Source organism: Pelodiscus sinensis, chromosome 21 (assembly GCF_049634645.1).
Source record: "Pelodiscus sinensis isolate JC-2024 chromosome 21, ASM4963464v1, whole genome shotgun sequence".
NCBI lineage: Eukaryota > Metazoa > Chordata > Testudines > Trionychidae > Pelodiscus > Pelodiscus sinensis.
In genome coordinates this window covers 16008908-16029480 of record NC_134731.1, presented here as the reverse complement: position 1 = coordinate 16029480, position 20573 = coordinate 16008908, and the positions used below count along the sequence as shown (strand labels likewise).

At 63.2% G+C, this 20573-nt stretch overlaps 2 protein-coding genes and 1 long non-coding RNA gene across 4 annotated transcripts; 1 reads left to right on the top strand and 2 right to left on the bottom strand.

The window, feature by feature from the left end:
* Positions 1 to 84: 84 nt before the first annotated feature.
* DNAJC30 (DnaJ heat shock protein family (Hsp40) member C30) lies at positions 85 to 1265 on the top strand. Its single transcript, XM_075904981.1, has one exon. It carries the CDS (start codon positions 85 to 87, stop codon positions 625 to 627), a length of 543 nt encoding a protein of 180 aa, XP_075761096.1. The 3' UTR covers positions 628 to 1265.
* Positions 1266 to 6628: 5363 nt separating this feature from the next.
* LOC142819277 (uncharacterized) lies at positions 6629 to 7459 on the bottom strand. Of its 2 annotated transcripts, none has more exons than XR_012897115.1 (2): positions 7367 to 7459; positions 6629 to 6927 (listed from the first exon to the last, which is right to left on the bottom strand). It is a non-coding gene; the product is annotated as an uncharacterized LOC142819277 (long non-coding RNA). The 2 variants fall into 2 exon arrangements; XR_012897116.1 differs by lacking the exon at positions 7367 to 7459 and adding an exon at positions 7048 to 7351.
* A 749-nt stretch (positions 7460 to 8208) lies between these two features.
* VPS37D (VPS37D subunit of ESCRT-I) lies at positions 8209 to 18221 on the bottom strand. The gene is made up of 4 exons (XM_075904975.1): positions 18064 to 18221; positions 9671 to 9842; positions 9188 to 9270; positions 8209 to 9089 (listed from the first exon to the last, which is right to left on the bottom strand). Exons 1-4 carry the CDS (start codon positions 18175 to 18177, stop codon positions 8601 to 8603), a joined length of 858 nt encoding a protein of 285 aa, XP_075761090.1. The 5' UTR covers positions 18178 to 18221; the 3' UTR covers positions 8209 to 8600.
* Positions 18222 to 20573: the final 2352 nt, after the last annotated feature.

Here is a 20573-nt window from a genome sequence, read left to right as displayed (position 1 = left end):
CGCCCATTGGCCGCGCGGCCGGAAGCGGGCCTGAGGGGAGCGGTGCCGGCGGCCGCCGCGGAGCCCAGCGCCCCGCCGCCCGCCATGGCCCCGGCCGCCGCCTTCGCCGCCCGCGGCTGGCCCCGCCTGCTGGGCCGCGCCCGCCTGAGCAGCGCGGCGGGGGGCGCGCGGGCCGCGGGCCTGTACGAGCTGCTGGGGGTGCCGGCCAGCGCTACGCAGGCGCAGATCAAGGCGGCCTACTACGCGCAGAGCCTACGCTGCCACCCGGACCGCAACGCGGGCTGCCCCGAGGCGGCCGCGCGCTTCGCCGCGCTGCACCAGGCCTACGCAGTGCTGGGCCGCGCCGCCCTGCGCCGCCGCTACGACCGCGGGCTGCTGGGCCGGCGCGAGCCGGGCGCGCCCCCGCCGCCCGGGGCCCCGCGCGCGCCCCTCTTCGACTTCGACGCCTTCTACCGCGCGCACTACGGGGCGCAGCTGGAGCGCGCGCAGCGCCTGCGGCGACTGCAGCGCGAGCGGCAGCGCGAGCTGGACGAGGCGGCGCGGCGCGGGCGGGGCGAGCGGCTGGCGGAGCTCTCGGCGGTCGCGCTGCTGCTGCTGGCCGGGCTGCTGCTGCTGGCCGGGGACTGAGCCGTTCAGCGCGCCCGGGGACACCCGCCGGAGCCGGCACAACCCGGAGAGAGTCCTGCACCGGCCCCTCCCTGCGGCTACACGTCGAACGCTAAAGCGGCGCAGGGATTCCGTGTAGACGCCGCACGTCGGTGGGAGAGCAGTGGCTGGGCTGAGGAGGGAACTCCGCTGCCTCTCCCAGTGAGGAAGTTTTACATGCCGCAAGCGGGCTTAAAATCTGGTTGCAGGGGAGCCTACCTAGGCAGAGGCTGGTGCCACGCTATTGTATTGCACTTTTGAGTGAGTTGCCTGGTGCTGAGGAGTAGTTTGGGATGGCTCTTGAATGACTGAGAAGTGACAGATACTATCTCCACTATGTACCGGCACTTGGGTGTTCATATCCCCACTCTGATGTATTTCAGCGCTGGCAAATGTCTGTCACTGAGCTGGGCTTTCCTGCCTGAATTCTTGTGAAAGCTTTGGATTTGTTGGAACAGAAGAGCAGATACAGAGGCAGCAGCGGGGACAGGTGGTAGGAGCTGGGTTGCATGGGAGCCAGATTTTAAGCCGGTTTCACTATCACATCCCTAAATATGACACGTTCTGTGGCATAAACTCGCTCAGGTACTAAGTGTCATTAAATCCTCCTCACATTCTGCTGTCAGGTGCATTTCTTTGTCCTGCTTTCTCTAATGCCAGCTCAGAATAACACCTCCCCCCCATATCAAACAACACTGCAGGTCTCTGCTGGGGGCAAGTTTGAGAGACCAGTGCGCGTGCTTAATGCATTACTGGAAGGGGCTCAGATACAGCAATTCTGCGCAGAGGATAAGAACATGAACAGAAGAGAATTCTGTTTACTGCTAGGCTGCATCTAGACTGGCAAGTTTTTCCGCAAAAGCAGCTGCTTTTGTGGAAAAACTTGCCAGCTGTCTACATTGGCCACTTGAATTTCCGCAAGAACACTGACTTCCTACTGCCTGAAATCAGTGCTTATTGCGGAAATACTATGCTGCTCCCATTCGGGCAAAAGTCCTTTTGTGCAAAAGGGCCAGTGTAGACAGCTCAGATTTGTTTGGCGCAAAAAAGCCCCGATCACGAAAATGGCGATCGGGGCTTTTTTGTGGAAAAGCACGTCTAGATTGGCACGGACGCTTTTCCACAAAAAGTGCTTTTGCGGAAAAGCATCCTGCTAATCTAGACGCTCTTTTCTGCAAATGCTTTTAACGGAAAACTTTTCTGTTAAAAGCATTTGCGGAAAATCATGCCAGTCTAGACGTAGCCCCCCTGTATTGCTTGTGCTCTGATTACAGGGCATTGAGTCCAGCAGGGCTGACTGCATATACATAGAAAAGTGGACAATAGCCTCAGACAGCCTGTTATGGATATTTTGAAAGATCGGCTGGGTGACCTCTCTGAAGTTTTGCCTCCAGCTGTGCTGAGTTCAACAGTCTGGCCCATAATTGCAGAAGGGGGGCATCCGGTGGGAAAAGGGAACTAAGAACACTGAAGTGGCCGAAAGGACAGACCTGAAAAATGGGGAAGGAGGCCAGGGAACCAAAGGAATCCCCCCATCCTCGGAGGTAGTGGAGTCTGGACGAAGCTAGACTTGTCTAAACCTGTGGGTAATATAGATGTGGGTGCCAGCTGCACCCTGAGGTACCTAAGAGTGGGAGAAGCAGAGGATTCTCAGCTGAAAGTGAAGGGGCAGGGAGGAGAGCAGGGTGCACTAGACCTGTGACCAGGACACCCCTCTCTCTGATCCATTCCACCGTGAGCTAACCCAGCATGGCAAGAGGTGGGCCGCAGGACTGTTTGCATCCTTCTGGCAGGAAGCTGGGGACTGCTCCATACTGCAGGGGGCCTGGGTCTGGTCCAGGCTGGCAGAAAGTGGGATACCACCCCAGTCCATCCAGGGCTGATCCACCTCCCTGATAACAAATGGCTTCAGGAGCTGCTGTTCCTTTGTGGTGCTGAAGATGGAGCCCTCCCTCCTGCTGAGCACAAGCAGAGATCCCGCTGGGGCAGGGGCTGTCTCCCTGCTTGTGCTCAGCACTGGCAGGGGGTAAAGACTTTGTGTGCTAGACCCAGTCCTGCTCAGAGCCATGCGGCTGGTTCCCTTACTCTGCCAGGCTCCCCCAGCACCTTGCTTTAGGGGGCTGTGTGCTGTATTGCAGGCTGAGTGGCATGGCCAGGCACTTGGACCTGTGTGGCTGAGACAGCTCTCAAGCAGAGCAGGAGCTCAGTGCTGTACCCAATGGTTGCTACTGCTGGCTCTCTCCACTGGCTCCCCCCATCGCCTTGTGGGCCCAGGGGCAGGTGGCTTCTCACATGAAAGGTGACCTGCTTCTAAAAATCAAGGGGGAGAGGGGGATCTCGCAAACTCAGGCTGAAAGTGGGAGCCAAGAATGAGCTAAGCAGAGATAGCTCTGCTCCCCGCTGATCTGCACACAAGCCAGTGGTGTTCAGTAGTGCCTGTGAGAAATCCAGCCCTCAGTGCCTACAGCAGGTCTCCCGCTCAGTGCCTGCCAGGGTGATGGCTGGGTCCCTTCTGCTTCATGTAGCAGTTTGCCCACTAGCTGCCTGTCTCCTTGGGCCTGTTTCTGCAAAGGGGCTCTGAGCTCCCCAAGGGCAGGGGGTTATCATGGGATGGCCAGAAGCAGGCCCGGTCCCGAGTAACACATCTCCCAGCTCGGTCTGATGGGGGGGTGGGTTTGCTGTGGGCTGACAGCTGCTGTTCCTCTCATGGTGAGCTTGCTGTGACCCCTGGGACGGGGTTTCCATACCCCCTCATACTGGCTCTGCAGGGGACAGGTGCGATTGGTCCTGCCTTGGGCAGGGGGTGGGACTTGATGACCTCCTGAGGTCTCTTCCAGCTCTCTGGTTCTAGGTGCTGCTGCTGGCTGGCACATCAATAATGCAGGAGTCCCTGGGAAGGGCTCTGCAAAGGCCAATGCAGGAATCTGGAGGCAGGGCTACTGCGTGGCAGGGAAAGGGTTAACCCTCTTTGCTGACACATGGAACAGGGACAGGGCTGAGGGAAGCCTGATGACCAGCTGTGCCCAGGGCCCTGTGTGCCGGTCCAAGCAGCCTCGGCTTGGCAGCAACCCAGTAACCCCACACGGGAGGGCCAGCCGAAGTCCCACCTCCCTCTGCCCCACGCAGCACTGACCTGAGCTTGCCACTTGGCCCAGCCCTGGCACCCTGGGGCCTAACAAGGGGGCATGGCCCAGCCCGGCTCCTAGCCTGGAGATGGCTGGCTATGCCGGGGCTGCAGGCAGGAAGGGCACCTGGGTGGGAGGCAAGTCCCTGGCTGCAGCAAGCTCAGCGTAGCCGGGCTAGCGATGACAGGGAGGGCTGAACTCAGCTCTCGAGATCTTGGCCACAGAACTCTCCCCTGGGAAAACCCTCCAGTCATGTCCTGGCGCTGATCAAACCACTAGGGTCAGCCCCTCAGGCACTAACCTGTGACCAGCTGGTGGCAGACGAGATGCTCACGGTTCAGAAGCCGCAGCCTAGGCCCTGGCCCAGTTTCTGAGTCTGCAGAGGGGTCTTGCCTGGGGCAGTGCCAGGCCCAATGTGAGCGGGGGCAGGGCTGGGCACGTCTAAGGCAAAGACCATCACTGGGGCCCAGGGTCAGGGTCCGGGCCCTGCTCAAACCCAGTTGGCCCCAAGCTCGAAGGCTCCCAAAGGTGTTGCACACTCACCTTAAGGGGGCTCAGCCAGGACAGTCCTATCACACAGCTCTTCCCTCCCCCGGCAGGGGGCTGCCAGGAGGCCAGTGGAGCTAAAAGCCACTGGCTTGGTGAGAGCTGCCAGGGACCCCCATGGCAACAAGGACCAGGGAGTGGCCCAGGTGGCAGCAGGGGCAGGAGGCCCTGCCTAGGTACTCCCCACGCACCCTGAGGCTCACAGGAGAGCAGGGCTCTCTGGTTACCACAATCCCTGAGGCTGCGTCTACACTGGCATGATTTTCCATTAAAAGCATTTGCGGAAAAGCGCGTCTAGATTGGCAGGACACTTTTCTACAAAAGCACTTTTTGCGGCAAAGCGTCTGTGCCAATCTAGACGCGCTTTTCTGCAAAAAAGCCCCAATCGCCATTTTCACCATCGGGGCTTTTTTGCGCAAAACAGTCCTGAGCTGTCTGCACTGGTCCTCTTGCACAAAAGGACGTTTGCCCGAACGGAAGCAGCACAGCATTTCCGCACGAAGCACTGATTTCAGACAGCAGGAAGTCAGTGCTCGTGCGGAAATTCAGGCGGCCAGTGTAGACAGCTGGCAAGCTTTTCTGCAAAGCAGCTGCCAGTCTAGACGCAGCCTGAGTGAAGGGTCAGAGGCTGAGCCAGCCAAAGGGCCTGCAGGCACCACAACTAGGGGGACCTGAGCTCCCTCTGACAGACTGGGCCACAGACCAGCCTCTCTCCCCACTGGCCCCGGGCCTGGCCCTGGTGGCAGGTGACGGGTTGCACAGAGCAGCACTCAGCGAAAGTGACCTGCTGGAGCAGCAGCCTGGCTACGTCAGCAGGGCCTGGGACAGGGCAGGAGTAGGGGGCGGGGCAAGGAACATGCAGATTTTCAAGAGTTCACTCTGAAAAATCCATTCACCTGGTCCACTAGGCCCCCTCCTAGCCCCGGGCCGGCCGCTGCCCCGGCATTGCCACAGGGTCCCATGCAGCAATCTGCCCCGCCCCCTCCCCACACACCCCTGCTCTGCCTGCCACGCCATTCCCAGCAATCTGCCCCGCCCCCTCCCCACACACCCCTCCTCCGCCCGCCCCCTCCCCACACACCCCTCCTCCGCCTGCCCCACCATTCCCAGCAATCTGCCCCGCCCCCTCCCCACACACCCCTCCTCCGCCCGCCCCCTCCCCACACATCCCTCCTCCGCCTACCCCGCCATTCCCAGCAATCTGCCCCGCCCCCTCCCCACACACCCCTCCTCCGCCTGCCTCCGCCATTCCCAGCAATCTGCCCCGCCCCCTCCCCACACACCCCTCCTCCGCCTGCCTCCGCCATTCCCAGCAATCTGCCCCGCCCCCTCCCCACACACCCCTCCTCCGCCTGCCTCCGCCATTCCCAGCAATCTGCCCTGCCCCCTCCCCACACACCCCTCCTCCGCCTGCCCCGCCATTCCCAGCAATCTGCCCTGCCCCCTCCCCACACACCCCTCCTCCGCCTGCCCCGCTATTCCCAGCAATCTGCCCTGCCCCCTCCCCACACACCCCTCCGCCGCCTGCCCCCGCCATTCCCAGCAATCTGCCCTGCCCCCTCCCCACACACCCCTCCGCCACCTGCCCCCGCCATTCCCAGCAATCTGCCCTGCCCCCTCCCCACACACCCCTCCGCCACCTGCCCCCCATTCCCATCAATCTGCCCTGCCCCCTCCCCACACACCCCTCCGCCGCCTGCCCCCGCCATTCCCAGCAATCTGCCCTGCCCCCTCCCCACACACCCCTCCGCCACCTGCCCCCCATTCCCATCAATCTGCCCTGCCCCCTCCCCACACACCCCTCCTCCGCCTGCCCCGCTATTCCCAGCAATCTGCCCTGCCCCCTCCCCACACACCCCTCCGCCGCCTGCCCCCGCCATTCCCAGCAATCTGCCCTGCCCCCTCCCCACACACCCCTCTGCCACCTGCCCTCCATTCCCATCAATCTGCCCTGCCCCCTCCCCACACACCCCTCCGCCGCCTGCCCCCCATTCCCATCAATCTGCCCTGCCCCCTCCCCACACACCCCTCCGCCGCCTGCCCCCCATTCCCAGCAACCTGCCCTGCCCCCTCCCCACACGCCCCTCTCCCAACCCAGCATGCCTGCCATTCCCCAGCGCTGTGTCCCAGGGCCTCTCGCAGCCCCGCTCTCCCCCAGCCCCCCATTCCCTGCAGCCTCCTCCCACAGAGGAACCTGCTCCCTGCCCACTCAGTGCAGAATGCTGGGCTTCCGCCAGCTGCAAGAGGCACAGTGAGCTTCCTGGGGAGCAGCCCCCCAACCCCCGGCACAAGCAGCCTCAGGCAAAGGGAGATCCTGGAAAGCGCCTTTATTTGGAAAACAGCCTTTGTGCCCCCCATCTGTGGGGCAGCCTGACAAACCGTCACATCCACCTGGGAGGCCTCAGCCCTGTGCAGCCTGGCACCAGGGCCCTGCCCTGTCCTCTCCTCCAGCCGGCCGGCCTCCCCTGGCCTTGCCCCACATACAGGGAGGGGAGAGAGCCAGCAGCAACCCTCCTTCTGTAAGTCCTCTCCAGCCCGCATGGCCCTGCTCTTACTCTGCCACTGTAGCCTCCTAGCCCTGCCCCCCGCATCTGCATTCCCCTCTCTGGACCTACTGGGACCCCCCCCCCCATCTGCATTCCCCTCTCTGGACCTACCGGGACCCCCCCCATCTGCATTCCCCTCTCTGGACCTACCGGGACCCCCCCCATCTGCATTCCCCTCTCTGGACCTACCGGGACCCCCCCCCATCTGCATTCCCCTCTCTGGACCTACCGGGACCCCCCCCATCTGCATTCCCCTCTCTGGACCTACCGGGACCCCCCCCATCTGCATTCCCCTCTCTGGACCTACCGGGACCCCCCCCCATCTGCATTCCCCTCTCTGGACCTACTGGGACCCCCCCCATCTGCATTCCCCTCTCTGGACCTACCGGGACCCCCCCCCCATCTGCATTCCCCTCTCTGGACCTACTGGGACCCCCCCCCATCTGCATTCCCCTCTCTGGACCTACCGGGACCCCCCCCCCATCTGCATTCCCCTCTCTGGACCTACTGGGACCCCCCCCCATCTGCATTCCCCTCTCTGGACCTACTGGGACCCCCCCCCCATCTGCATTCCCCTCTCTGGACCTACTGGGACCCCCCCCATCTGCATTCCCCTCTCTGGATCTACTGGGACCCGCCCTCCCATCTGCATTCCCCTCTCTGGACCTACTGGGACCCCCCCCCATCTGCATTCCCCTCTCTGGACCTACCGGGACCCCCCCCCCATCTGCATTCCCCTCTCTGGACCTACCGGGACCCCCCCCATCTGCATTCCCCTCTCTGGACCTACCGGGACCCCCCCCCATCTGCATTCCCCTCTCTGGACCTACTGGGACCCCCCCCCATCTGCATTCCCCTCTCTGGACCTACTGGGACCCCCCCCCATCTGCATTCCCCTCTCTGGACCTACCGGGACCCCCCCCCCATCTGCATTCCCCTCTCTGGACCTACTGGGACCCCCCCCCCATCTGCATTCCCCTCTCTGGACCTACCGGGACCCCCCCCCCATCTGCATTCCCCTCTCTGGACATACTGGGACCCCCCCCATCTGCATTCCCCTCTCTGGACCTATTGGGACCCCCCCCCCGCATCTGCATTCCCCGCTCTGGACCTACTGGGACCTGCCCCCCCCATCTGCATTCCCCTCTCTGGACCTACTGGGACCCCCCCCCATCTGCATTCCCCTCTCTGGACCTACTGGGACCCGCCCTCCCATCTGCATTCCCCTCTCTGGACCTACTGGGACCCGCCCTCCCATCTGCATTCCCCTCTCTGGACCTACTGGGACCCGCCCTCCCATCTGCATTCCCCTCTCTGGACCTACTGGGACCCCCCCCCCATCTGCATTCCCCTCTCTGGACCTACTGGGACCCACCTCTGCCCACACAGGAGCTTGGGGTGCCGTGCCCTGTAACCCACCCCCTGCTCCACTGCTTCCCTAAGCTGCCTCCCCTCCCTCCCCCGCTGGCCGTGCCCTGGGCAGCGCCTGCCAGAACTTCTTGGGAACTCCCCATGGAATTCAGTGCTGCCAGGCTGCCTCCCCTGCACCCCGCGTGTCCCTGGGGCAGCCACCCGCTGGTTGCACCCTGGAGCAGTTGAGTGCGTCCCCCAGCACACAGCAGCGCCCCCTGGAGGCTGCCTGAGCACCTCCGGAGTGCCAGCTGGCGGGGCCATGTTCGGTGCTGGGCGTTTGCTAGCAGGAAGCGTGGGGCACTGGGGGGCAGCCCATCCCCCACAGCTACCGGTGGGGCTCCTGCTTCTGTGGGCGCGGCAGGGGTGCATGCTGCAGGCGGAAGGGCCGCGGGCTGAGCAGGGGGATGTGTCCAATCAGGCGCAGAGGGGAGCTGGAGCAAGACGCTGGCAACTGGCCAGGGCAAGATGCCAGGGGAGGCAGGCTCCGGCCGGGAGGGGCCACGGGCACCGGGAAGGCTCTGACGGCGTCCGAGGGGACCAGCAGGGCGGGTGTGCAGCCATAGCAGAGCTGGAGCACCTGGGGAGAGGCTGTGTTCTGCACCAGGGCCGGCTGGGCTCGGGCTGGGCTGGGCGGGGCGGCTCGCTGCCCCTCGCAGCGCAGGGGGAGCCGCCGGGGCTGCTTGTCCGCCCGCAGCAGCTCCTCCAGCTTCTCCGCCTGCGTCCTGCGGAGGTGGGACAGCGTCCGGCTCTGCTGGAACAGGTCCAGGAACGCCTCCAGCGGCAGCTCCCGGCCCAGGAAGCGCTCCACCTGCGCCTGCGGGGCACAGAGGAGATGGGCTCTGGCTACAGCCGAGGCAGGATTTCACCCACAGGGCCCCAGGGAGAGGAGTCAGCCCGGCCCTGCCCACTCACCTCCGACTCCGCCTCAGCTGCATCCAGATGGGCTTGGAGCTGGCTCAGGGCTTGCTTCGGGCTCCGCTTCCCCAGGCACGTCTCTGCTTGGGCGAGAGCAGCTTCAGCCAGGTGCACAGGAACCAACCCGCCCCGCAGCAGGGTCCAAGGCCTGCCACCTGCGGAGCCGAGCGCTTGGAAGCAGGGCCCAGCCAGAGCCTGGGGGCCGCAGCCCCAATGCCGCAGGCAGGGCGGCCTGGGCAAGGTGGGGGCCGGCTCACTGCAGCCCCTGGAAGGAGCAGGGCCTCGTGCACAGGGGCGGGGCTGGGACTAGCCTCCCCCAGCCGGCCCTTCAGAGCTCCAGGGGCAATCGAAAGGGCCGGGGGCTCTGGCGCTGCTGCAGTAGCGGTGGTGCCAGCCAGGAGCCCCGGGCCCGTTCTAATGACTGGGCCCCAGGGCAGCTGCCCCCACTGGCAGGCCTGGGCAAGGGGCAGTTCCACTCACCCACTCGCTGCTGCTTTTCCTGACACGCCTCCCTGGCCTCCCGCAGCTCCTGGTACTTGATGGCCAGCGAGGCTTTGCCGTTCTCCAGCCGGGGCTGCAGGGCCAGGTTCTCCTTGGCCAGGGCATAGTTGGAGGCCAGGCACTTCTCCCGCTCCAGCTGCAAGCTTTGAAACTGCAGGGACACCACAGCTCAGAAGGGGCAGCCCAGGCGGAGCCAGCCCCCCAGCTCCCCCCCAGGGCCTAATCCCGCCCTCAGCTCCCCGCCAGCCCCCCAGCTCCCCCCCCCCAGGGCCTAATCCCGCACTCAGCTCCCCACCAGCCCCCCAGCTCCCCCCCCCCAGGGCCTAATCCCGCCCTCAGCTCCCCGCCAGCCCCCCAGCTCCCCCCCCCAGGGCCTAATCCCGCCCTCAGCTCCCCGCCAGCCCCCCAGCTCCCCCCCCAGGGCCTAATCCCGCCCTCAGCTCCCCGCCAGCCCCCCAGCTCCCCCCCCAGGGCCTAATCCCACCCTCAGCTCCCCGCCAGCCCCCCAGCTCCCCCCCCAGGGCCTAATCCCGCCCTCAGCTCCCCGCCAGCCCCCCAGCTCCCCCCCAGGGCCTAATCCCGCCCTCAGCTCCCCGCCAGCCCCCCAGCTCCTCCCCCCCAGGGCCTAATCCCGCCCTCAGCTCCCCGCCAGCCCCCCAGATCCCCCCCCCAGGGCCTAATCCCGCCCTCAGCTCCCCGCCAGCCCCCCAGCTCCCCCCCCCCAGGGCCTAATCCCGCCCTCAGCTCCCCGCCAGCCCCCCAGCTCCCCCCCCAGGGCCTAATCCCGCCCTCAGCTCCCCGCCAGCCCCCCAGCTCCCCCCCCAGGGCCTAATCCCACCCTCAGCTCCCCGCCAGCCCCCCAGCTCCCCCCCCCCCAGGGCCTAATCCCGCCCTCAGCTCCCCGCCAGCCCCCCCCCCAGGGCCTAATCCCGCCCTCAGCTCCCCGCCAGCCCCCCAGCTCCCCCCCAGGGCCTAATCCCGCCCTCAGCTCCCCGCCAGCCCCCCAGCTCCCCCCAGGGCCTAATCCCGCCCTCAGCTCCCCGCCAGCCCCCCAGCTCCCCCCCCAGGGCCTAATCCCGCCCTCAGCTCCCCGCCAGCCCCCCAGCTCCCCCCCCCGGGCCTAATCCCACCCTCAGCTCCCCGCCAGCCCCCCAGTTCCCCCCCCAGGGCCTAATCCCACCCTCAGCTCCCCGCCAGCCCCCCAGCTCCCCCCCCCAGGGCCTAATCCCGCCCTCAGCTCCCCGCCAGCCCCCCAGTTCCCCCCCAGGGCCTAATCCCGCCCTCAGCTCCCTGCCAGCCCCCCAGCACCCCCCCAGGGCCTAATCCTGCCCTCAGCTCCCCGCCAGCCCCCCAGTTCCCCCCCCAGGGCCTAATCCCGCCCTCAGCTCCCTGCCAGCCCCCCAGCACCCCCCCAGGGCCTAATCCTGCCCTCAGCTCCCTGCCAGCCCCCAGCTCCCCCCCCAGGGCCTAATCCCGCCCTCAGCTCCCTGCCAGCCCCCCAGCACCCCCCCAGGGCCTAATCCTGCCCTCAGCTCCCCGCCAGCCCCCCAGTTCCCCCCCCAGGGCCTAATCCCGCCCTCAGCTCCCTGCCAGCCCCCCAGCACCCCCCCCCAGGGCCTAATCCCACCCTCAGCTCCCTGCCAGCCCCCCAGCTCCCCCCCCAGGGCCTAATCCCGCCCTCAGCTCCCCGCCAGCCCCCCAGTTCCCCCCCCCAGGGCCTAATCCCGCCCTCAGCTCCCTGCCAGCCCCCCAGCACCCCCCCAGGGCCTAATCCTGCCCTCAGCTCCCTGCCAGCCCCCCAGCACCCCCCCAGGGCCTAATCCTGCCCTCAGCTCCCTGCCAGCCCCCCAGCTCCCCCCCAGGGCCTAATCCCGCCCTCAGCTCCCTGCCAGCCCCCCAGCTCCCGCCCCAGGGCCTAATCCTGCCCTCAGCTCCCTGCCAGCCCCCCAGCTCCCTCCACTGGGCCTAATCCCGCCCTCAGCTCCCTGGCAGCCCCAGAGTCCCGGCTCACTCTCCAGACACCCCCGTCACTCGTCCAGCAGCTGCTCCGCATTCAAACAAGCCCCTTCCCCAGCTCTCAGTGCCAGTCTGCTCCCTACGCCCCGGCTTCCCCAGACCCAGCGGGCAGGGAGCGCCCAGTGGGAGGCTGCAGCCGTACAGCTAGGAGGCCCCCGCACCAACCAGCCTGGGGAAATTCCACAAAAACTGCACACAGCCTGGGGGTGGGGGGCAGACGGCTTCTCCGAGGGCCAACAGGCCACCCAGAGCCACGAGCCAGCCACTGCGGCCGGGGAAGGGAACCACACCGAGACAGCTACAGATAATCTCAGCTCCGGGCACTGGCCTTCCCGCAGCCGGGGAAGGGAACTAGCCAATCCAAGCCAGGCTGGACTGTTCACCTGGGCGGCTGTGGGGATTCCTAGCAGGGCCCAGGGCTGACACCCTGCAGATACATTGGGGCTGATCGACCTGACGCGCCCACACCCCCCTCAGTAGTGCGAAGGGGGAGGAGATTCCTGGCTGTGGAGCGCCTCCTGGCGGATGTGGAGGGGCGTTGGTCTGTCTCAAGGGGCGGTTACTCCCAGCGCCCACCTCTCTATCCTGAGACTCCAGCAGCTGCAGCGGCAGCGGAGTGAAACCGCTGCCCAAAGGGTTAGAACAGCCACCGCCTAACAGACAAGCCTGCTTGGGGCAGCAGGCTGCTCACAGCCCCGCACCAGCTGGGTTAGGATAAGCAGCTTCACTTGTTAGCTAGTGGAAGCTTAAACTCTGCCGGAATCGATGGAGCAGGCCTCCGACTGCACCAGGGAGACGAGCAGGGGCCTGGGATTCTGCAAGCCCTGATGCAACGGAGACAAATCCACTTTCCCAAACAGCCCGGACGCTGGGAAGAGTCTGGCTGTGGAATGTCTGAGCGCGCAGCCTGCACGGCATGAGCACCACCCGTGCGGACAGGAAATGCAGGGACAGAGCCTCCCTGGAACAGCATGCCATGCCCCCGTTGCTGGTGGCAAGCCGGGAACTATTCTCAGCTAGGCCGGGAGGAGGTTACTGGGTGAGGAATCACTGTTCCCTGGCTGTTCTAGGAGCGACATGCTGGGCATGAGGAGCTGCTGATGCACTGTCAGCCCTCCGGGGACAATGCCTTTGGCGGTAATTCCTCCAGGCATTACACGCCGGCCAAGGGAACACGGGTTGCTAGACTCACAAAGCACAAAGATCCGTTCTGCTCTCCCTCTAGAGCTGTTTTAACCGGTGCCCTTCTCTTACCACAGGGCAGGGAGAGGCTGGGTTGGGAAGGAGCCTCGTTAACCAGGGAAACAATTGACCGACGATCGTGGGGGGGGGGGGGGTCTCTAACCTGGGTAGCTGTGAACTCAAGATGTGATGGTTTTTCAGCAGCTCTGCACCAGGAATTAGCTGGGGCAGGGCTCTGGCCTGTGTCTGTGATACAGGAAGTCAGACTAGCTGGTCACAATGCTCCTTCTGGACTTGGAATCCATGATCAATATATTAAAACTGGGGGAGCAGGCTTCTGGCTTGGGGAGGGGGTCCCCTTTCTCCCTTCACACTGAAGCTTGTTTTCCAGGCCTCAGATGTTTTGTTGCTCTAGGTGTAGGGTTACCAGATGATTTCAAAAAAATACCGGACACACTTGATCTCAGATGGGGGGCGCGCAGCCAGGAGGGGAGCAGGGTTGGCCAGGAGTGGATTGGGGGAAGCAGGGCTGGCCGGGGGAACTGTCCAACAGGGAACAGGTCTGGCTGGGAGGAGGTCTGGGGGAGCGAGGCTGGCTGGGGGAAATTGGGGGGGAACTGGAGGGGGGAGCGGGGCTGGCCAGGAATGATCAGAGGGGGGGAGAACTGGCCGGCGGGAAGCAGGGCTGGCCGGGAGGGGGTCGTGGGGGAGTGGAGCTGGCCAGGGTTGATCGGGGGGGGGAGGGGGCAGGGAGAACTGGCCGGTGGGAAGCAGGGCTGGCCGGGAGGGGGTCGCGGGGGAGTGGGGCTGGCCAGGGCAGGGGAATGGGGGGGCGGCTGGCAGGGAGTGGGGCTGGCCGGGAGCAGGGCTGGCCCAGGCACATGCCGGGGTGCTGCCTGTCCTATGCAGGGCCCGGCAGGGCGCACAGGTGAGTCCGGCCCCAGGGATTCCATCCCGCCCCAGCCCCGCCCCACACCTCTCTACTGTGTAAACTTCCGATAATCCAGCACCTTTAGGACCCAGAGGGTGCCGGATTATCAAATATGCCGGACTATCGGAAGGGGGGGCTAGGAGGGGTCTGGGGCGGGGTGGCGGGGATGGGGGGTGGTGCTGCGGGACCAACCCGGCAGCACCCCAGCTGCTCTGCCCCAGGCATCCCCAAGTCAGCCGCTGCTGAAACTGACCGGTGGCTGACTTGGGGAAGCCCGGGGCAGAGCAGCTCCAATTGTCCGGCTGGCTGGAGCACTTTCGGGTTCCAGGTGGTGCCGGACTATCAGGAGTGCCGGAGCACTGGATGCCGGAGCACTGGAGTTTTACTGTACACACTCATGCTAATAATACAACTCACTTAATTAGAAAATACCCGACATTTCTATGTTCGGTATTTTCTCAATTCGTTTCCCAGACGGAAAGTTCAAATACTGGACACCTGGCAACCCTATCTCGGTGGAGATGATGGCGATTCTTCCTGGCCACTTACCCAGCCCAAGGCAAGCTCCCTTGGCTGCCCCCTCCTCTCCATTGTCAGCACTAGGAGCAGGCAGAGGGCTAGCGGAAAGTCCATCTCTCTTTGGAACAAGTTTCTGCATCTAGTAAGGACTTTAGGCCACTTCCCACAGCTCCCCATGCATCTAATTAGCCGATCTTCAGGTGCCAAAGTCAACACTGTTACTGGGAAAAACTCCCAGACGGAAACCCGGCACCTAAGGACACAGAAGGACCTTGCTGATTTTAATTAAAGGTACTTCCGCACCACACTGGACTAGAATGGATCTAGAAGGCTGTAGTAAGCATATTGGATTAGGCTCTGATATCAGGACAGGAAGCTTCTAACTAGCCCTGTTATTAAAATTCTTTGCTCGACTGTAACCCTGTAAGGTTTTCCAGATATCCAGTTGCACTGAAACGTTTGACAAAAATATTCTCTCTATCATATTCGTGTAGTATTTGCATACTCATGATAAAGAACATGGTCACAGTGAAGAAAGGATGGAAACATTATGTCTGATAACAAGCAAATCTCTTTCCAAATATATCTAAAGCCACCCACGCTAGGCGTAAACAACTATTTTTGCTTAAGGCTGCTTTTGGTTTCTTGCCCTCTTTTCTCCTCCCTGCCAAGCTGGGATCAATCAAAGATCAAAAGCATTACATGTCTCCTGAGTGTGACAATGGGAACCTTTCAGGGTTCCAAAATTAAGCGCTGTTAATTTTTTATTATTTGATCCTTTTGAGACAATGGACAAATCCCATCTGCATGTAACAAGGGGCCTTGTATGAATTTGAGCAAATTCAGGTGCCTTATTGAGACTTGAGTAAGATTTTGCAAACGATGAGTTTCAAGTGATTTTTCCTTCTATTATTTCTTGATAAGCCCTTGCCTGAGGCCTTCCCTCTGAAGAAGAAAGGTGTTTAAGAATTCCCCTGACATTGGTCTTTGCACAAACTTTACTTGGTCACTGATTATGAATTAAAACCAAAGGCAAAGGCCTCGTTAGTAGAAGTTGCTGTTGAAAATTAAACCACAGCAGGCTCAGGAAATGAAAGCGTCACGGCTCCGAGAGCCCGTACGGCACATCCTGTGCAGCTTGAAGTCGACGGTTACTAGCTACCCAGGAACCAGAGAGACCCCCACACGCAGGCCGGGGCAGTGAAAATGCTTCGGGGGGGGGGGGGGGGAGCTCCTGCCTTTCTTGGCAAAGCAGGTTTCCATGTGCAGCATTAACACAGGGGCTGCACAGCAGTGTCCCAGAACTGCCGAAGGACGCTGGTTGGGCTCGCCCGCTGGGAAGAGGTGCAAAGCCCAAAGCAGCAGCATCTCCCCAACATGCCCAGCCGAGCAGCACTGGCCATTGTGGGGAGAAGGGTCTACGCCCCCACAGCCGCTCTTCTCTGGCAGGCTCCTGCCTCCTCCTTATCCCAGGTCCCCGGAGGCCAGATCCTGCGCCTTGCAGGGCACGGCTCCCCAGGGGTGTGGAGCTGCACGTGGTACCCCCCATGCCTCCCTGGCAGCTGCCCTAGCAAGGTGCACTCTGGCAGCAGGGGGTAGGCTCCAGAAGTGGGGAGGGGAGTTTACAGAATGGAGTCTGCCCCAACCTCCCCGCAAGCGAGGGGCTGGCCAAGGGGCTGAGCGGGAGGAGCATTTGGCCCATTATACTGGGGAGGGTCCCCACAGCCTTGTGCTCATCCCAGCCAGAAGAGACCACGTCACTGCGAGACCTGCGGGCAGAGCCACGGGGACTCAACCCACCCCAGCCCCCTCGCCCAGCCTCTGTGATCCCACCTCCCCATAGCACACTCCTGCCCCTGCCCACAGGCAGCCCCAGCATGGCCAGCGTGAGTTGGGAAGGGCATGGCCCATGGGGCATGCAGCAGAGGGGAACCCTGGGGGTGAAGGGGGGGATGGGATGGAAGAAGGCCTGGGGGGACGGGCAGAGAGCTGGGGAAGTAAGGGGGCAGGCAGGAGCAGGAGTGTGGGGGAAGGGGCCAGGTTTGAAGGGAGGACTCCAGGGGGGCTGGAGGGGGATGAGCGAAGGAGGCCGGGGACAGTACAGGGGAATATCGGAGGGATGGAAGGGGGATGAGGAAGCACCGGGGGGGGGGGGGGGGAGGGAAGAGCCAGGAAGATGGGGGGGATGGAGGGGAACAGGGCATGGGGGAAAGGGACCCTGGGAGAAGAAGGGCTGGGGGGGGGGGATTCAGCAGCCAGTGAGGGACAGGGGGAGGCAGGTGCAGGGAGGAATGGAGCGATCGGGAGGGGGAACATTGGGGTCCTGGCGGACGGGGGAGGGATGTGAGATCAGGAGGGTTGGGGGATGCTGCAGGTGGGGGGGTATTCAAGGGCTAAGGGGATACAGAGCCAGGAGGATGGGGGTGGGGGGTGCAGTGCGGGGGGAGGATGCAGGGCCTGTGGGGGGGAATGCAGGTGCCAGGGGGGGATGTAGGGCCGGGGTTGCAGCAGGTGAGGGGGTCAGGGGGGATGTAGGGCCGGGGGTGCAGCAGGTGAGGGGGCCAGGGGGGATGTAGGGCCGGGGGTGCAGCAGATGAGGGGGCTGGGGGGGATGTAGGGCCGGGGGTGCGCACCAAGGAGGGGAGTGCAGGGGCTGAGGGACCAGGGGCTTGAAGCCAGGGGGTGCAGCAGGCAGGAGGCCAGGGAGTTGGAGCCAGGGGTGTGCACTGGGGGGGAATGCAGGGGCCGAGGAGATGCAACGGGGGGGCCAGGAATGCATGCCAGGAGTTGGAGCCTGGGGGGAATTTAGGGGTCGGGGTGCACACCAGGGGGTGGGATGCAGGGGTGGGGGGTGCACTGGGGCCAGAGAGGGATGTAGGGGCTAGGGGCCTCAGGGGTGCACTGGAGGATAGGAGCTGGGGGCCTGTGGAAGGGGGCACACTGGGGAAACGCAGGGGCAGAGAGGACAAGGGAGTGCACCGGGGGACTGAAACCGGTTGGAGTCACAGAGCCATGCAGGGGCTGGAACCGGGGGCCCAGTGAGGATGCAGGAGTCGGGGGGAGGGGGGACAGGGCTGAAGCCAGATGTCCAGCAAGGATGCAGGGGCTGGGGGGCCATACAGGGGCCCAGGGATTCGGGAGGGGTCAGGGGGATGCTGGGGCCAGGGGGACACAGGGGCCGGGGCTTGAGGGGGGAGGATGCAGGGGCCGGCGGGAATGCAAGGGGCTCAGGGATTAGGGGTGGTCTGGGGGGGGATGCAGGGGCCGGGTATCTGGAGGGAGCAGGGGGGACTCAGGAGCCAGGGGGACGCAGGAATGGGGATTCAGGGGGGGCTCAGGGGGACACAGGAGCCTGGGGGGATGCAGGGGCCGGGGATTCGGGGGGACTCAGGGGGTTCAGGGCCTGGGGGATTCGGGGGCCAGGGGGACTCAGGGGGATGCACACAGGAGCTCGGGGGGATTCGGGGGAGTCTCGGGGGGGTGCAGGAGCCGGGGATTCGGGGGAGCGGAGGGCTGCAGGGGCCGGGGGAATTCGGGGGGGCTCAGGGGGATTCGGGGGCCGGAGGGATCGGTGGGGGCGCAGGAGCTGGGGGGACTCAGGGGGACGCACGCAGGGGCCGGGGATTCGGGGGACGGGGGGATGCAGGGAGGCTCGAGGGATTTGGGGGGCGGGCTCGGGGGCCAGGGATCGGTGGGGGCTGCAGGGGGGCCGTCGCCCCGCTACCTTGCCGCTGAACCGCACGACGCGCTCCAGGCGCGGCTCGTCCTGCAGCAGGGCGCGGAGCTGCGCGGTGCTGAGCCCCCCGGCGCGAGCCTGCGAGCCCCGGCCCCGGTTCATGCCGCCGAGCGTCCGCGGAGCCGGCTGAGGCCGCGCCGGCCCGGCCCGCCAGGGGGCGCCGCGGGGGCTCTTAAAGGGGCCGCGCCCCGGAGGGCGGGCACTGCTGGGGCGAGCGCAGCAAGGGGCCCGCCTCGGGACAAGCGGCAGGGGCCACCGCCCGTTGCACGCCAGGAGCAGCCCGGGGCTCCAGGGCCATGTCAGAGTTAGAAGAGGCAACTTGGTCGTGATTCCAGCGGGTTCTTGGGCACCTGAAAACTGGGGGTGGGGAGTTGCAGCTCGCAGCCCGGGCGGGGTAATAACCCCTCGTCCCTATGCAAAGAGAAAATGAAAGAACCATCGCGGGCTCAGCTCTTGGGCTCGCGTGCTCTGACATCTTGCGACAGGTCACTTAAGGGACACAGGCTTGGATTGAAATGTCACCCTGTGTTCTCCTTACTAACTCTCCAACAGGGCGGAGATAATGTAGGATCTCCTGGCTTTCGTCCAGCTCCTCCAGGTTGGAAGAGATCACTTGACTTTTGGAAGCATTTGATTAGGGCAAGGCCCAATGACATTATCCTGCACCTGCCTGGGGTGCTGCAGGTATTACTCCACTACAGATAAGATAGTGACTTTAAACAAGAGTGAAATTGACACTTTCGAGTCATGTTCCTAGTATTGCCAATCCCGAATGATCAAAACTCAAGCATCAGGCTCACCTAAACTCATGCAATTGGCTTTAAAATCATGAGATTATGTACAAATACTAGATCTAGTGGAAGTTAACGTTTACATCCTGCTTTTTGAGCCATTGCAATGTTCTCCCTAGCCAGAAGAGCTAGAAATGTCATTTTTCTCTAAGAATGAAAGGGTGAAAATACCGCATCCCCCTTGACTCCATGCGCCAGGGCCTTAAGGACAATGGTGCTGATCCTGAGACTCCTGACGGCTCAAAGGCAAGTGACTCTCCAGAGGGGCCTTGAACACGATGCTACAGGGACTGAATTGCAGTTTTCACAGGAGAATATTTAAATCAATCACCAAGAACATTCTACAATTTAAAATTGGACAAAAACGAGAGACTTCTGAGGGAGCTCAGGGCCACTGCAGGCAGGAAAGGCAAGTGAGCAACCTCAGAAGCTCCGGGCGGCTCCTCCAGGCGAAATCTGCTTCTTAATGGAGTGAAACCAAGGGTATGTCTACACTACAGCGCTAATTCGAACTAGCGCGTCCACATTGAGTGGACCCTGAAGCGGTCTTAAGGATGGCCAGAAGCAGTGCCGGCAGGGCATCAGATGAGGACTTAGAGCGTGGAGATGCTGTCTCAGGCTAGCCGAGGGCTGTGCTTAAAGGGTCCCGACCCCCACCCCGGACAGACAGTTCTCAGGGGTGCCCCGCTTGCAAAGCAGTCCTGGCTTGGATTGCCCGGAGTACCCACACTGGGCACATCACACCACTCGGCCATCAGCCCGGCTGCACTTGCCGCAGGCTGCCATCTGGGGAGAGGGGGCAATTGGGGGGCTGCAGGAGAGCTTCCACCCCCAGAAGCCCACAGAGCCAGCCCAGTCCTCCCCATCAGGGGCTCGTGCCCCATTCCTCCCTCACCTCCTTCCACTTACCCTTCCCTAGCCCCTCTTCTTGATGTACAAAATAAAGATACCGTGTCTTCCAAAATGGAATCTGTCTTCATTGAACAAAACTGGGGGAGACTGGGAAAAGGAGGTGGGAGAGAGGAAGAGAGAGGCTGGGAGAGGGGAGGGCAACTAAAATGATCAGGGGTTGGGAACAGGTCCCATATGAAGAGAGGCTAAAGAGACTGGGACTTTTCAGCTTAGAAAAGAGGAGATGGAGGGGGAACAGGATAGAGGTCTCTAAAAGCAGGAGTTGGGTGGAGATGGTGCATACAGAAAAGTTCTTCATTAGTTCCCATAAAGAAGGACTAGAGGGCACCAAAGGAAAGGAATGGGTAGCAGGCTTCAAACTAGTAACAGAAAGTTCTTCTTCACAAAGCAAAGAGTCAACCTGTGGAACTCCTTGCTGCAGGAGGCTGTGAAGGCTAGAACTGGAACAGAGTTTAAAGGGAAGTGAGATCAAGTCATGGAGGTTGGGTCCACGGAGTGGTATTAGCCAGGGGGTAGGAGTGGTGTCCCTGCCCAAGGTTTGTGGAAGGCTGGAGAGGGATGGCACGAGACAAATGGCTTGGTCACTGTATTCAGTCCATCCCCTCCAGGGTCCCTAGGGTTGGCCGCTGTCGGCAGACAGGCTACTGGGCTAGATGGACCTTTGGTCTGACCCAGGACGGCCATTGTAAGCTCAGGGCTCAGGGTCGGGGGTCTCAGTGGACCCCCTTGATTCTCTTGCACACCTGCTCGTGGGTGGCCAGGCTGGCAGCTCTCCTGCCCTAGACGGCCACTTTC

What these genes read in the sequence shown, in the direction of transcription:
- VPS37D (XM_075904975.1), bottom strand. Translation starts at nt 18,177, where the DNA reads ATGAACCGGGGCCGGGGCTCGCAGGCTCGCGCCGGGGGGCTCAGCACC. An exon ending in TCGTGCGGTTCAGCGGCAAG is followed by an intron (nt 9,843 to 18,063) that starts GTAGCGGGGCGA and finishes GTGTCCCTGCAG; the next exon opens with TTTCAAAGCTTGCAGCTGGA. An exon ending in CAGCTGAGGCGGAGTCGGAG is followed by an intron (nt 9,090 to 9,187) that starts GTGAGTGGGCAG and finishes TGTGCCCCGCAG; the next exon opens with GCGCAGGTGGAGCGCTTCCT.
- DNAJC30 (XM_075904981.1), top strand. Translation starts at nt 85, where the DNA reads ATGGCCCCGGCCGCCGCCTTCGCCGCCCGCGGCTGGCCCCGCCTGCTG.